Source organism: Myotis nattereri, assembly GCF_964212035.1.
Source record: "Myotis nattereri genome assembly, chromosome: 3".
NCBI lineage: Eukaryota > Metazoa > Chordata > Mammalia > Chiroptera > Vespertilionidae > Myotis > Myotis nattereri.
Window position 1 is genome coordinate 199,975,879 of NC_138077.1, and position 17,060 is coordinate 199,992,938.

At 44.3% G+C, this 17,060-nt stretch overlaps 1 protein-coding gene across 1 annotated transcript in view; it reads right to left on the minus strand.

Moving 5' to 3' along the window:
• Nucleotides 1-17,060, minus strand: part of ARID1A (AT-rich interaction domain 1A) — a gene marked incomplete at its 5' end in the record, with an annotated part of 48,029 nt that overhangs the window by 18,551 nt on the left and 12,418 nt on the right. The window contains one exon of the mRNA XM_081087223.1: nt 27-267. Coding sequence (XP_080943349.1) covers nt 27-267 — 241 coding nt within the window. The remainder of the gene's footprint in view (nt 1-26; nt 268-17,060) is intronic.

Here is a 17,060-nt window from a genome sequence, read left to right on the forward strand (position 1 = left end):
CCCTCAAACCCAGCACTTGAGGGTACCTGGCACTGCAGCAGGCGAGAGTGGTCCTGAGCGAGATTGAGCAACACTGGCGGGAGAGCCAACAGGGGACGGGGATGGGCCTCGGATGCCAGGCAGGTGAGGGGAGGTATGAGGAGAAAAAGGAGACTGAGCTGGATTACTCTGCTCTCCTTGGCTGCTGGAAATCCCTGATGTGCTCACTCCAGGGCTCAGAGCTCCTTCTGTCCCCATGGGGAGATCATCTATTGAACCAGACAGATCCTGAAACATACCACAATTCTCAATTAGCAATATTAGGCAGAAAGACTCTTCTTTCAACAATTCTACTTCATGATTAACATTTCCCTTAAACAACCAAGGACAAGCACACCACACATTATGTTGTTGTGTTACTATAGCTTACGTATGGCAAACTATTAAGGGCCAGATAGAAAAATATTTTAGACTGTGAACCAGATAGTCTTCTTCAAGTATAATTACTCAACTCTGCCATCGTAGTACAAAAGAGCAGTCACAGATAATAAAGTTTTATTGAAACAGCCACATCCATTTGATTATTTATAAAAACAAGTAAATGGCCTACAATCTGTAGTTTGCTGACCTCTGGCCTATCCATCAGAAGCAGATCTAGTACTTTTCTCTTCTTTTCCAGCCTCAACTTCCACAGTTTTAAGAGTGCAGCAATTTCAGTGAGCCTTTAATTCTTTTCCATTGAGGAAGCTTTATAAAACACTGCCAGGAGAGTACCAGGAGCCACAAGAGAACGTTAACAAGTTTGGGCAGTAATCACAGATCCCCACCCCTCAGATTATTATAACCTGTACTAGAGGCCTGGTGCATGAAATTCCTGCACGGGAAGGGGGAGGTGGGGGTGGGTGGTGGATGGGGGTGGTGTTCCCTCAGCCCAGCCTGCACCCTCTCGCAGTCCAGGAGCCCATGGGGAGTGGGCCTAAGCCGATAGTTGGACATGCGCTGCCCCTCTCCTGCCCTGCAGCTGCACTCACCAGCCGTGAGCCCGGCTTCTGGCTAAGCAGCGCTCCCCTTGTGGGAGTGCACTGACCACCAGGGGGCAGCTCCTGCATTGAGCGCCTGCCCCCTGGTGGTAAGCGTGCATCATAGCAGCAGGTCGCTCTGAGTTCAACTGATTTGCATATTAGCCTTTTATTATATAGAATTTACTAAGGACTCACTTTCTCCAAGTTACCATATTTTAATATACTAGTATAAGGGGTAGGGGGTGAAAAAGGGGATATACTGCACAGGAACAAAAAGGTCTGGGACTATATTCCTAACATATGTTTATCGACTGAACAAATTCAGTTTTCTTCCTAGTTTTAAGTTGTAAAATGAAGAGTTGGTATTTACTTGGGGGCTTTGCTTGTCTTGAAATAATCAGTAGAGTTCAACTTTGGTTAGATAAACTTCAAAATTAGCAATAAGGAGCTCAATATGAAAAAAATTCACCCCAGGAAATGCACCCTCAACTCTACTACTCCCTGCCCCATGTTCATTCTCTAGCTCACCACCACACATTAACTTCAGACTAGAAACTAATTGTACCTTGAAGAAAGGATGAGAGCTTTGGATAAGGGGTCAGGTCTGAGTTAAAGAGTTATCTTAAAGAGACACACCTGAAGAGGCCTGATTTGAGTTTATTCCTATTCCCACAACAAGCTCACCGTGGAAATATCAGTTCAAGATGACTCTCAGAATAATATTGGAGGTCAGAGGGCACCTTTAGGCTCTCTTCCAAGTATCCAGGTTGGTTACTTTACTAGGCTGGAAGCATTTCTGCTGAGTTCTATGGAAACAAAGCTTGCCCGGAAGGCAAGGCAGGTAGGTAGGTAGGTAGGTAGGTAGGTGGGTGTGTAGTTGTGTCTATGTCCAGCTTTCAGTGTTAGCTGAGAAGTCAGAAAATCCTAACTTTCCTGTAAGAAGTAGAACTAGCCCTAACTGGTTTGGCTCAGTGAATAGAGCGTCGGCCTGTGGACTGAAGGGTCCCAGGTTCGATTCCGGTCAAGGGCATGTACCTTGGTTGCGGGCACATCCCCAGTAGGGGGTGTGCAGGAGGCAGCTGTTCGATGTTTCTCTCTCATCGATGTTTCTAACTCTCTATCCCTCTCCCTCCCACTCTGTGAAAAATCAATAAAATATATTTTTTAAAAAAGAAGTAGAACTAGTACACCATAGCATGCTTTAAAAATGCAATTAGAATTAGTCCCAGCATGGAAAGGAATTCAAGAAGTCCTTCTCCAGCCCTAGCCTGTTTGGCTCAGTGGATAGATTGCCGGCCTGTGGACTGAAGGGTCCCAGGTTTGATTCCTGTCAAGGGCACAGGCCCAGGTTGTGGGCTCGATCCCTAGTAGGGGGCAGGCAAGAGGCAGCCAATCAATGATTCTCTCTCATCATTGATGTTTCTATCTCTCTTTCCCTCTCCCTTCCTCTCTGAAATCAATGTTAAAAAAAAAGCAGCACTTCTTCCGGGTAACATCAAAGAGCCTCTTCCCCTCAAAGGACTAAAGTACCTGAACTATGAAGAGCCCTGGGTTCACCCCGAGAGAGGAAGATTCCATTTCCATATTGAGGGCTAAGCTATCTGAGCTAAGGAGAGTAAACTCAGAGAGACAGCAAGATGATGAGAGAAGCCAACCATGTATGCCAGGAAAGGCCTCAAAAGCCACTTGGTAATCTCTGGTCTGTAACAGAAACCACAGCCCAATGCTCTGTTTTAGGGACCAGTAAGTTCCTTCAGTATTCCTTCCTACTGTCTCTATTCCTTATCAAACAACCAGCTTTTGCTAATAAAAGTTACTTGCTAACATGAAAAAGAAATCAGTGTATTTGGGAACACAATAGGAATCAAAGGTCCATCCATAAGACAAGAACTTGGCTCTGTTCAAATGGCTTTAAAAAATTAGGTGTCTTTTAAGTAAAACATGAACGTTCTCATGCTAAAAGTAGTTCAGAGAGTATAGGTAAAGCCAAAGTCCCCCTTTGCTCTCTTTCTGCTGCCTTCTACAGAGGAACCCTGTTCAATTTGGTGTGTATTCTTGGAGACCTGAGGATCAGAGGAGGGGAAAGAAAAAACCCAACCACAACCCACCAACCACTACTACAGAGTTAGGGCAGGGCTTGCGGATGCTCCTTCAGCCACACTTCTGTGCAAACCCAGGCTCTCCACAAGTGAATGTCCCAGTCCAGCTGAGGGAATCCCAGTCGCTTGAAGGAAATACTGGCAGCCCCCGAGGCTGGGTTCTCAGGACCCTGGAGACACGTGTGGTGACAAGATGGTGGCTTCCTTCACAAAGGCACTTTGAGGAGATCTGCCAGTTTTGGTAAAGTGCTCTGAGATCCTTGGAGAAAAAGTGCTAAATAAACCACTGTCAACAGCAGCCCCACATGGTCTGGGGTACCTAGGCATAAACAATAGTGTGGAAAGCAGCAGCATTAATATTCCTATTTCTCAGATTTGGTTGATTTGAAGCCCGTCTCTCAAACTGTCATTTTCATTAGATGGCAACTGGTCAGCATGAGAGTAGGTGATTAAAAAAATAAATTAAGAACCAAAATACAGCACAAGAAGGGAAGACCATTTACATTATATAAATAATAACTACCATTTGAGCATCTACAACATGCCAGGCACCTTATGGAGTTAATTCTTAGAAATAGATACTTCTACCACTAACATGATGAAGATGAGGAAGCTGATGCTCAGAAAGATTGGGTTACATGCCCAAGCCATCCAGCAAGTAAATGGCAGAAATTAGGTTTTGATTCCAGGTCTGCTGAACCCCAGAGCTCTCCATTAAGCTGGTATTATATGGACTGAGGAAAAAGTACCACACCCTTGAGTTAGGAGACTAAGGCCCAACTCTTAGTACTTATCAGTTGTGACCTTGGGTAAGCTGGCAACAAAACCAGGCTTTGGTTTCCCTCAATTATATAATGAGGGGACTGGATAAATCTGAGTTTGTGACACCCATGGGGCTTATGCATGAAACACCACTGGCACAATATGGTCAGGATCATATGAAATATGCAATACCTTGGAATGAGAGATATGACAACACACAAGCAAGCATCCTATATAATAAAAGGCTAATATGCAAATCAACCGAACAGCGGAATGACTGGTCGCTATGATGCGCACTGACTACCAGGGGGCAGATGCTCAATGCAGGAGCTGCCCCCTGGTGGGCAGTGCACTCCCACAGGGGAGCACCACTCAGCCAGAAGCCAGGCTCATGGCTGGCAAGTGTAGCAGTGGTGGTGGGAGCCTCTCCTGCCTCCGCAGCAGCACTAAGGATATCCCTGGGGGGAGCGGGCCTAAGCCGTCAGTCGGATATCCCCTGAGGGCTCCTAGACTACAAGAGGGCGCAGGTTGGGCTGAGGGGACACCCCCCCCACCCCCCCCCAGGTGCACAAATTTTGTGCAACGGGCCGCTAGTAAGTCATAAGACATACCCTTCAGTCCTGGTGGCTAATCACAAGTGTTTTTATTGGGAAATGAGAGGGAGTTGTAAGGGCAGACTCCAAAAGAAGCCTCCCCCCTTGGGGGGTGGGGGTGAGGTAAGAGATCAACCGAAGGACTTGTATGCATGCACAGAAGCATAACCAATGGACATAAGACACTGGGGGGTAGGGGAGGCCAGGGGATTGTCAAAGGCGGGGAAAAAAAGGAGACATATGTAATACTCTTTGTAATACTTTAAGCAATAAAACAATTTAAAAAGAAAAGAGGTCTCCCCCACCTTTATCTACATGAACAGATACTGCTCTGAACTCCATGTCCTTTTACTGCACAGGACACACCTCTGCTTTCTACCCTACAAAAAGCCAGTTTTTCAAGTCTTTTGTTCCACAAAAGCCGGATATATGGCTGTTGAGTCAGACCTCAATGTGCTTAACTCGTCTGGCTTTCCACAACATACTTTTCACAGACAAAGTTCAATCAATCCCAGTCCCAATTCTCCATAGTGGGAGCTGCCTTTAGAATTTCAGGACTCAGATTCTTTTTTTTTTTTTTTTTAATATATTTTATTAATTTTCCACAGAGAGGAAGGGAGAGAGATAGAGAGTTAGAAACATTGATGAGAGAGAAACATCGATCAGCTGCCTCCTGCACATCTCCCACTGGGGAGGTGCCCGCAACCCAGGCACATGCTCTTGACCGGAATCGAACCTGGGACCCTTCAGTCCGCAGGCCGACGCTCTATCCACTGAGCCAAACTGGTTTCGGCAGGACTCAGATTCTTAGTCTTCCCAAAAGGGCTCACCTAACAAGTACCTTCTAGGACAGTGATGGCGAACCTTTTGAGCTCGGCGTGTCAGCATTTTGAAAAACCCTAACTTAACTCTGGTGCCGTGTCACATATAGAACTTTTAAGATATTTACAACCACAGTAAAACCAAGACATATTTTTGATATTTATTTTATATATTTAAATGCCATTTAACAAAGAAAAGTCAACCAAAAAAATGAGTTCGCGTGTCAGAGGTGTCATAGGTTCGCCATCACTGTTCTAGGAGGACCGCTGTAAGAATTACAGCACTGCCTCTTAAATGGAAAGAGGTTTTCCTGGATTTTGTCTCCTCCAAGAACAATCCTGCTAAGAGATGGGAGGTGAGATCAGCCCACTCAGTGCCCTGCCAGTTCCAAGGAAGCAGCAGGGCCAGGGAGAATTTTCTCATGTGTTTCCAAAGTGTTTCATGAATTTTATTGCTCATCTACCATGCAGATCAAAAACACTGGAGCAGGTCCAACTATTTCACACAGAATATCACACTCCAGGCTGGCTACAGCCCTGAAAGCCTTCGTTTCTTCACTTGAAACACTGCCCAATGTTATTTTGGGATGTGACCTGATAGAGAAAGCCCATAGGGACTCCATGACGATAACTGTTCCAGCTGTGATTGGTTGCCCAGTCCCAGCGAGTGCCAGCATGGGTTTGTTAGGCTCTGCTGACAAACAGAACTCAGCAGCTAACACCTTCTCTTCACACCACAACAAAACCATGCCCAAAATTACACAGTCCATACCTCAGTGTGTGTGCGTGGGGGGGTGGGGGACTGGGGGTGGGGGTTTGCTAGTACTCTCATAGGAAGGGCTGCAAGTTCTAACATGAATTGGCTGCCCGATGAAGAATATAATCAAGCAGGAAGATACCATCTCAGGGTTAGATGAGGGGGGTTTAACAGAGTCTCATGAGGATATCAGTTCTTTGCTGGGCAAATTAAATAATGTCAACAGGCAAAACTAACAGGGTCGTGACAATAATCAGATTCAGATTTCTATCATAAATGTGGCTGAATCTTTGAGAAATGGAGCTTTTGTTAACCACTACATGAGGTTCTTGTATTCTTTCAGTTGTGAAGAGCTTTTGCCAAGCTGTGCTAACTACTGGCAGGGAAACCATCCACCAAGAGAGCCAGGTAAATCCTACACACATACTTATAGTAAGTTTGTGCGGGTTTGTGTGATGGGAACCTTGCAACTCAACCATACTCATGTAAATGACAATCCTTGAATGAAAAAAGTCCAAATGCATAGCTTGAAGTGAGCAAATCTGTACTAGTAATTTGTCAATTATTTTCCTAGCCTGACAGGAGGCTGCTCCCATGCTGGAGAATGGGAGGAAATCCTGAAGAACATAGAAAAGGCTGGGAAATCTAACCCTTGAAGAAAGGCAGGTGGTAGGAAAGGAGGCAACAGCTTTGACAAACTTTAAAACAAAACACACTTAACTACATAGGAATTACTTAAGGCACATAAGTTTTTGGAAGACTGGTTTTTCCATAAAGCCTTGCTTAAGCAACATATTGTCAAGAGTAAGGAGGAGAAGATGCTACCTCTCTGTTGTTTCCCCGCCTCAGTCTTTGCTAAATGGAAGGAAGGAATATCTGACTCACCCGAGACTGGTAGGAGTTCCAGAGTATAGAACTGCTGCCCTGTTGTTCCAATGAGTGGTCTTAGTCCAACAGATTAACTGCTATCCCTGCCTAGAAAGCAGATTGGCTGGTGCTGGCTGAAATGCTAAGAACAAATCAAGACACAGAAAAGGCTGCCTCTTGCTAGTGGCAGTACTCCCACGTCAGGGCTAAGCAGGTGGTAGGGAAGGGGGAAGAAAAGATGCAAAGGGTGACAGGCTGACACCATCCCTTTTAGCTTAAGATTAAGCACCATCTCCTGCCTCAACTACATTCAGTGTTTGGAACAGAAACAGTTCCAGGAAAGGCTCAGAGAATTCTATTTCCTAACCCCTTACCCCAAGTTTCCAAAACTCCTCACCAAACTCCCTCTTCTCTTTTTCTACAATTAGTTATTGTTCTGGGGATGATGGATCATTTCTTCCTGGTACCTTCCAGCTGCCTGGTGAGGATGGCACAATAGATAAAGGGTCAGACTCTTCTTGTCTTCAGAATGTTTTTTTTTAGGGGCCCACTTCTAGGAGAAAATCCCCTTTATATACACATCAGAATGCATAAATAAAGCTCTGGGAGACCAAATCTCCGAATTCAAAGAATACTGAAAAGAGGAATAAAGCAAGTCTCTTTGTGTTTCCCTCTCAAAGGGAGACAGAACTGACATAAATCTGTGACTGTCGTGTGTTCAACCCTAAGGTATATGTGATGAACTCACATTTTGTTCTCACAATCATCTTCTGATATAGGTATCAAATCTATTTTAACAAAGAAGCAGGAAGCTCAGAAGTTAAATGACATGCCCAAGAACAGAGAACTATTAAACATAAGAACTGGGGTTCAAACCCATATTCCTGATTCCAAAGCCTGCACTCTCCATCGTAAGGTAGAAGCTGGCCACTATCAAAGCCTCCATGTTCCAAACAAGGTCAGGCAACAACTCTTCTCCAACATGCTGAATGATTAGCCCGCCTCACTTAGATCTTCTGTAGAAGGAAAGACTAAAACAGTGCTATGATGTTCCCCTCTTTCTTAGCTACTCTTCCTATAAACCACTCTTGCTTTCTAAACCTTCTTTCATGGTTTACTTCAAATCAGCTGCTTCACCTCAAGTCTCTTAAGTTAAACCTACCTTTTTTACCTAAAGAGTATAATACTTTTTTTCACCTCTGGGTCTTTAGAAGGGTACTTAATGTACCAGGGGGAAAGAGAGGAGAGAATGACTTAGAATCTAAGGAGACAAGCAAGAAATTAAGTCCCATGAAGGTAGGCATCTACTGGTTTTCATACTGAAAATTGTCAAGCACAAGGGTGTGACCCAAAGAGAAAAGTCAAACATATCTGGCCTCCGGGTGGCCTCATCTCAGGCAATTTCAAAACCTTACCCTTTCCTCCTCACCCAGCCCTGTAGCCACCCTTCCAAACTGGAGGACAACTGGGCTTTTTTAGGGACCCTATTCCCCAAACTACAAGATGGGAAAGCTCCTCTGTGGGGGCAAAAGCCAAACACGCTTTAATCCCCTGCCCATAGCCATGCTCCAACAATGGGCAACAGAACTCTCCTCTAACATGGTAGGGTGACCCATTACCCACCCAGAGGAGAAATTAGTGGGAAAAACAATTGCTTGAACTCGCACATTAGGTACAGCAACTATAGACTAAATCGTTGTTTTTTTGTGGTGGGTGGGGGCGGGATGGAGGGGAGTTAATGGGAGCAAAAAGGGGGCATCTGCCGGAACCGGTTTGGCTCAGTGGATAGAGCGTCGGCCTGCGGACTGAAAGGTCCCAGGTTCGATTCCGGTCAAGGGCATGTACCTGGGTTGCGGGCACATCCCCAGTAGGAGATGTGCAGGAGGCAGCTGATCGATGTTTCTCTCATCGATGTTTCTAACTCTCTATCTCTCTCCCTTCCTCTCTGTAAAAAATCAATAAAATATATTTAAAAAAAAAAAAGGGGGCATCTGTAATACTTTCAACAATAAAGATAAAATATAATAAAAAATAAAATCTTTTTTTGCCTTGGAAACTTCAAAGACGAGAATAGCTTTGTAGGGGACAAAGCCTCCATAGTCATAGTACAATTTCCCTTGCCCCTAACCCCACAGGCAGGACCCAGAGTCCCTTCAAGGTTCCTCTATACCTCGTGTAACAGGACTAAGAGTACTATGCTGAATTTGCCCTTTCTCCCACTAGCCTGTGGCACCAAAGCAGGACCAGGCTATATTCTCCTGCTATTATTATTTTTTAAAATATATTTTTAGTGATTTCAGAGAGGAAGAGAGAGATATAAACATCAATGGTGAGAGGGAATCATTGATTGGCTGCCTCCTGCATGTTGGACCGAGCTCGCAACCCAGGCATGTGCCCTTGACCAAATCAAACCTGGGACCCTTTGGTCTGCAAGCTGACGCTCTATCCGCTGAGCCAAACCAGCCAGGGCTATTCTCCTGTTATTGACCAGAAAAATGTCAGGCACACAAAAGACAAAAAGCCTGATAAATGTTGCTGAACCTATAAGCTACTCAAAAGCATCTTCTTTGGACCCAATTTCAATTAGTCCTCTCTTTTCCTTTAATCATCCTTCCCCCACCTTAACCCTATACCTTAACTGTGGACCTCCATATTCAGGAAGGCCCTCTTGGGTGGCATCAAGGGAACCAAATGCTGTCTAAAACTGTAAAATACAACCCTGAATGGGCCTTGGCCACTTGGGTAAGCGCTCTTGATAAAATTGCAGTGCAGGGAAGAACCATATGGAAAGGAGGCTGTTAGGAGGCAGAGCTGTGTCACTGGAACAATTTCAATCTAAGTACAAAAATACAAGAACCTACTGTTCTAATCCACCCCAGCAAAATCTTAGAGGTGGGTCTGACTCTTGGAGGCTGAGGGTGTTGCTGAGGTGTAAAAAGGGAAGAAGAAAGACTGTTGTGCTGCCTGCATTCCTGTGGTGGGAGCCCCTGCAAACAACAGTTTGGCCACTGCAGCAGCCATTGATTTTCCAGGGGTCGATATTCTGCTACCACAGATCTGCTCTGCTACAGGTTTAATCACATTGAGTGCTTCTTTCTGCTCAACATCTCCCCTGCACTTCCCCCTCCCCAAACCAATAAAACAAACACCAAACACAATGAGAATTGGCCATGGATAGATGGTGCTATCCACAGCTGGTGCCCCCACCAGAGAAATTCTAAGCACCAGCTCCAAAGGAGCCAAAGCTACATGGGTAGTCCGCAAGAAGCTGCAGGGATAGATCCACAAGCCCCAGAGAACACTTTAACCCCTTGCCCAACAGTCCTACAAGACCCTTTTAATAATTCCAAGATTTTGCATTAAAAAAGTCAAGTCCTAGCCAGGTAGCTCAGTTGGTTGGTGTCATCCCAATACGACAAGGTTGTGGGTTCGACCCCCAATCAAGGCACATGTAAGAGTGAACCAATGAATGCATAAATAAGTGGAACCATAAATCAATGTTTCTTTCTCTAAAAATCAAGAAAGAAATAAATAATCCAGGTTCCCAACTTAAAAAAAAAATCCTAGAACTTCCACAGGGCACTAACCAGTTGAAACCTTGCTTTCCAATTTGGCAGTCCCCACCAGGCCTACATAATATCATGTCACCAACCTGACCAGCCTTCCAACACACACTCCTCATTCTGCAAAGGCTTCTCATTTGCACAAGAAATTTGGCCAAAAATGTAGTGTTTCAAGGGTCACTAGCTAACAGACTCTTCATTCCAGATATGAAAAAAATAAAACTGGGTCAGAGCAGGCCTGAGTTATAGTAGTCAAGAACAGTGCATATTAATGGAATTGGACTGTTCTAATCATAGCAGGAAATGAGCATGGTAAAGCTAGAGAAGGTAAAGAACTTCCTACTTTCTCCAAACCAAGCATTTCCCTTTAGGAAGGCCAACCACATCAACCTTGTTCCACCATCAGCTTGAATCCTAGAACTTGAGCAAGGAGGGCAGGAAAAAGAGGAGAAAAAAATGAACACAGAAAAAAAAAAAAAAAAGGCAGAATTCTAGATATGACAAGTATAATGGGGAGGGGGCATTGCCTTATGCTTTCACCTCACCTGGCTGCCCCTCAAAATTATAGCAACCAGAAGCAAGCAAAGATGTAAAAATGTGTACAACTTGAGGAAGACAAAGTTGGCACTGTGCTCAACATAGCTAAGATCAAGGTCTAGGGCAGTGATGGCAAACCTATGACACGTGTGTCAGAGGTGACACATGAACTCATTTTTTTGGTTGATTTTTCTTTGTAAAATGGCATTTAAATATATAAAATAAATATCAAAAATATACATCTTTGTTTTACTATGGTTGCAAATATCAAAAAATTTCTATATGTGACACGGCACCAGACTTAAGTTAGGGTTTTTCAAAAGGCTGACACGCCGAGCTCAAAAGGTTTGCCATCACTGGTCTAGGGGGCTGCATGGCCTCCTTGGTTTGGTATTTAAAGCCCTAATTTTTAGCCCTGACCCAGTAGCTCAGTTGGTTAGAGCAGTGGTCGGCAAACTCATTAGTCAACAGAGCCAAATATCAACAGTACAACGATTGAAATTTCTTTTGAGAGCCAAATTTTTTAAACTTAAACTATAAAGGTAGGTACATTGTTATTAGCTTACCTATATAGTTTAAGTACTGTTGATATTTGGCACCTCCCCCGCGCTTCATATCCCTCAGCCCGACGGACAACCCCCCACTTCTTCTAATGCCACTTCTTCAAAATAGACTCGCTCAGGCCAAAAACCGACTTCTGCGCATGGGCCACGAAGTTTCAATCGCACTGTATGTGTGCACACGCACGTGGTATTTTGTGGAAGAGTCACACCCAAGGGGCCAAAGAGCTGCATGTGGCTCGGGAGCCGTGGTTTGCCGACCACTGGGTTAGAGTATTGTCCTGATACGCCAAGGTTTCAGGCTCGATTCCCAGTCAGGGTGCATACAAGAACCAGCCAATGAGTACCTAAGTAAGTGGAACAACAAATTGATGTTTCTCTTTAAATCAATAAATTAAAAACTTAAAAATTAAAAAATAGCCCTAGCCAGTTTGGCTCAGTGGATAGAGCATTGGCCTGCAGACTGAAGGGTCCCAGGTTCAATTCCAGTCAAGGCCACAGACCTGGGTTGCAGGCTTGATCCCTGGTCCCAATCGGGGCACATGTGGGAGGCAACCAATCGATGTGACTCTCTCACAATGTTTCTCTCTCTCTTTCCCCCTCTCTTCCACTCTCTCTAAAAATACCAATGGAAAAATATCCTCGGGTGAGGATTAATAAAAAAAATAAAGCCCTAAATTTATATTTGCCAGTGGTCTTTTTTACCATATGCCTACTGGTCTAGATAAAAATCTAAATATTTGGGAAGAGGGAGTGGAACAAACAGACCTGAGAGTGAGGAATAGATCTTAAATCAGAAAAGATAGCCAATGACCTTAAACCAAAAAGAGAACAATACTGAACATAGGGAGAGACACAGTCAAATTCTAAAAGTAGAAAATGGAGGGGCAAGGGGATATGAATATTCTTGATAACAGTTCATCTGAACACTGATCCCTTTTATTTGGAACTTGGTTTCTCTTACCTTCCCCCAAATGTCAGGAAATTGCCTTCACTTATCTCAGTAGACAATATGTAATATTCCTCCCACATCAAAGCTGGCCTTAAGGGACAGGTTTGCTGATTCTCAGCTTGAGCCTTCAACCCCTAGTTCCCACCTTCAACAAGGCATGGCTTCTTATAGCTTCCTTGGGAAAGGTCAAATGGGAAGGAAGTGAACTAGCAGCTTGGAGGTGAGTTCTGCCGCATGGCAATCAGTGATTATGTCATAATACAAGCCAATTCCATGCCAACACCAGGTGGGGAGGATGGAATAGGTTCAGGCCACGGAAGTGAATAAAGCAAAAGATCAAGCACTGGCCTCCAAAACGGACAACACTAGATCACATACCAGCGTCAGCACAGCTTTTAGACAGAGCACCAAATACTTTAGAAACATGGGAAAAAGATAATAGTTAATTCTATGCTTGATTTATCAGGTATGTTAACATAGTTCCACGCCTAAGGGTCCTCCCATCTCGACCAAGTTTAGAGGAACAAATTCTTATTCTGGTGTAGAGAGCCCTAGTGGTTTCTGTAAGGATAGTATTTATAGGGGGCGGGGGGAGGGGTGTCTTGGTTTATATCTTGTTCAAAAAGCTCAAGATCCTCCTCTCGCCCCCCTCCTGCACCCAACCCCAGGATAAGAAACAGCTTAGCATTCACACATCTGTTAGACTGGCTTTCTGATTTCGGTTGGTCTTTTTGGAGAAGAACAATGGCAGCTTTGTAGACAGCACCAATAGGAAGGAAAGGGGGATGGGTGAAAGAAAGCCACTGTCACCAAGGCAACTGAGTTAATCCATATGTTGACTCAGGAATTTCAGGAAATTCTAGTTTTGGGGGTTTCTTCCTTCCAGAGTAAATGCTTCCTACATCTTCCTGGAGAGTAGACCCAAATCCAGAAACTATAGTATCACTACTTTTGCCAAGAAATCTCAACCTCACATCTCTCCATATCTCCTTTCCCTCTCTCCAAAGAGAAGAGAATATGTAAGACAAAGTCTGATTTCTGAATATAGCATTCTTCCTTGTCTTAACGGAGCTTTTTGCTGATCCTTTAGGGAGTTGGTCCTAATAGTGACAGCACTGGAATGAAAGTCAGGGTACCCAATATTCTCATTTACTGAATTGGCCTTGGGCAAGTCCTTTACCCCTCCCTCATATGTAAAGTGGGGGGTAAGGAGGAGTGGTGGTGTTTGCATTAGTGTGGTAAATATTCTGTGGACTAACTGATGCTGCCCTCGTTCTACTCTTTTCATAATTGTAGAGGTTTAAAAAGCTGAAAACTACATATCCCAGAATCCTTGCAGATGAGTTTCTGACAATTCAGGCGCTACTAATTAGAAGCAGATTCAAGATTCGATTAAAGTATGGCAGAGATTATGTTTCTGTCTCCTTCACTTGTTTCTGCTGGAGCATTTCCATTTCATCTTCCAGGTAACTGGGTGTTGGTTCTGGTGGCAGCAACTGCTGCTACTTCTTGATTCCAGTTTACTGATCCCCGGATAGCAGATTTAGAGCAATCAATCTGATAATGGCTCACAAGCAGGAGTTCCCTTCATGGGTCAAACCTAGGTCTAGGTTCTGTTCCTGAAGGACAAGCCTAGAGGTTGCTCCTTTCTAACAATTTTGTAAGACCAACTCCCAGTATTAAATGCCTATTAAACATACCCTGGCCTAGGGTTCAGGGTAGAAACCACTGTATGTGACACAGAATTACCAAATGATAATTTGAGAAGTTGCAGAGAGAGCAGAATTATCCACAAACATATTTTCTGCTAAGCTAGCATCTTTTGGGGAAAATAGGCAAGATGGAGGAGTCTTAGAACTTTAAAATACGTTTGTCCAGGACATTCACCTTCACTTCTTTCTTTATACAACCTCCCTGCACCTTATCCCTCTAGTCTACGCACTGGGAGGATTGAATTGCTCACATAAGATGAAGATTGAGTCAGCACATGCTTTCCTTTTCATCCCTATATTCTCTATAATGCTTTTGCTCTGCTGAGATGGTATTACCTGCCCAACCCAAAGTAAGTATTCTCTGGGCTCTTCAGGGAGGCTTGGGCTAGAAAGGGTACCAAGTGTCTTCCTCAGCAGCAGGAAATATGTTTATTAGTTCCAGGTGCAAAAGAATCAGGGCACAGCTTCCTAAGAGCCCTAATGAGTAAAGACAAGGTTGGCCTACACAAGATCCGAGTTTATCGTCTTACATAAATTTTTGGCAACCACCAGCTCCCTATAGCAGGGCTGGGACAAACTAAAAAACAATGTCAAATCCAAGTGGTATGCGTGGTGGGGGATGGGTTGTCTGTGTAACTTCCTACCAGTCCTCAGTAGATAACTGACCCCAGAAGCCATCATAGTAGAGGTAAGATGCAGTTAGTATTCAGACTGAAGTTGTTCTAAAACAACAAAGGGAAAACAAAGGGTTCCAGCAAGAGGAATCTATGTGAGACACACAAGCAGGAAGCTGAGCTGAGCCACCAGTGACTAGAATAGAAACAGGAAATGGGCCCAGGAACGAGCATATAGAAATCTGTGGCAAGCACCACAGGTTCAAGCAGGCACCAGGCAGTATCGGGGCTGGAGCAGCGTAATTAAGATAGAGAATCGGACTGGCTAGCCCTGCCAGAGAACTAGCTTTCTAGAGATGGGATGGCTACTTGCATACGGTACATGCTGCTCTGAACATTCTGGGCAGATATGACAGGGTGGGTAGGGATTTCCTTTTTCAGACTTTGTGAGAGTACCTGGGCTATAATTCAAGGGGAATAAGCACAGATACACAGTCAGATATTAAGAAAACAGGACAGCCTAGCTCTTCTGGGTACCAAAATTACTAGTGGCATTTCTGCTACCCCTTTGAAAATAAGCTGCCAAAAACCATTGGCCCTGCCTTCTTTTACCATGATAAGTGACAAAAGGGAACACAAACAGTATAAAATTAAAATCCTTCAAACATTCCAATTTTCTAAGCTTTTAGAAGACTTCCTTCACCCCCCCCTCCCCCAACCCCCTTCAATAAACCCAGATGACAAAAAACTGGCTCTCAAGCTCAGGTAGGCAGCAAGAATCTAGGGGCTATTCAACAAAGATTGCCCGGCTGGTGTGGTTCAGTGGTTGAACATCAACCTATGAACCAGGAAGTCACAGATTGATTCCCCGTCAGGGCACAAACCCAGGTTATGAGTTACATACCTGTGGGGGGTGGGGGGGGGCATGCAGAAGGCAGCCAATCAATGATTCTCTCTCATCATTGATGTTTCTATCTCTCTCTCACTCTCCCTTCCTCTCTAAAATCAATAAAAATATATTTTAAAAAACAACAACAGCTCTAGCTGATTTGGCTCAGTGGATAGAGCATCAGCCTGTGGACTGAAGGGTCCCGGGTTTGATTCTGGTTAAGGGCACATGCCTGGGTTGCGGGCTCAATCCCCAGTAGGGGGCGTGCAGGAGACAGCCATCAATGATTCTCTCCCCTCATTCATGTTTCTATCTTTCTCTCCCTCTTTCTTCCTCTCTGAAATCAATAAAAATATATTAAAACAACAACAAAGGTTTATTACTGAGTATCTGCCTGATTCAGGAGGTCAGATATAGACCTAAGTATTTAAGCAGAGGTATCAACATAATCTTTGTGAACATGAAGAAAATGCTTAAAGAAAATGGGGAAGAATTCCCAAGAAAGGGTATTTTAGCTAGGTTTGCTGAGCATTAACAAAAGAGAAGTGGGGGGTGGGGGTGCACACGACATCTTAAACAAAAGGAAAATGGCAGGAAGGATGGAAGGACCCAGAGTTGTAAGGAGCTTAACGTATACCTGAGTAGCCAGAGATGAGGCTGTAGAGGTATGCTGGGAGCTGTGAATGGTCAAACAATAGGGTCTGGACTATAGACATGGGGTGCAAGGGCCCCTAAAGCACCCACAAAACCATTAGTTGTGGTCTCCCACTCTCACCCACCAGACTGAGACTTTTTAAATTTTACCAGATACAGCAAACTTTATTCCGAAGTCCCCATATTTGAAAACTTTACTCTCAGCTCTCAGAATATAACTCCTTGCTTCTAAACTATTAGACAAATAAATCGCCTAGGGATTTTGTTAACAGTATTGGGGTTCTATAAAGCTTGGGCGAGGCCCAAGGATCTGCATTTACAGGTGATGTCTATGCTGCTAGCTAATGAACCACAGTTTTTAGTAATGAGGATATAACCAATTAGTTAGCATTAAGCAGGACACTGTGTTCTAAGAAGAAAGGCACAGAACAGGGTTTGCCCCATCCAACACAGGGAAGCCAAAGAACCAAACTCTACTCAGCTTTCCACTGTTTGAGGTGATTCCCTAGTTGCCTAGTTCCTCCAGCAGGCCTGCCCTATGGATTTGCCCATCTTCCTTTTCTTATCCCTTCCTGTCCCTCAGCTGCCCTTTTTACAACTCATCTGTGCCTCCATCACAAGGCCTGGGAAGACAAAAGTGTGATGGAAATCCATTTACGCTCTTTATTTTAGGTTAGGA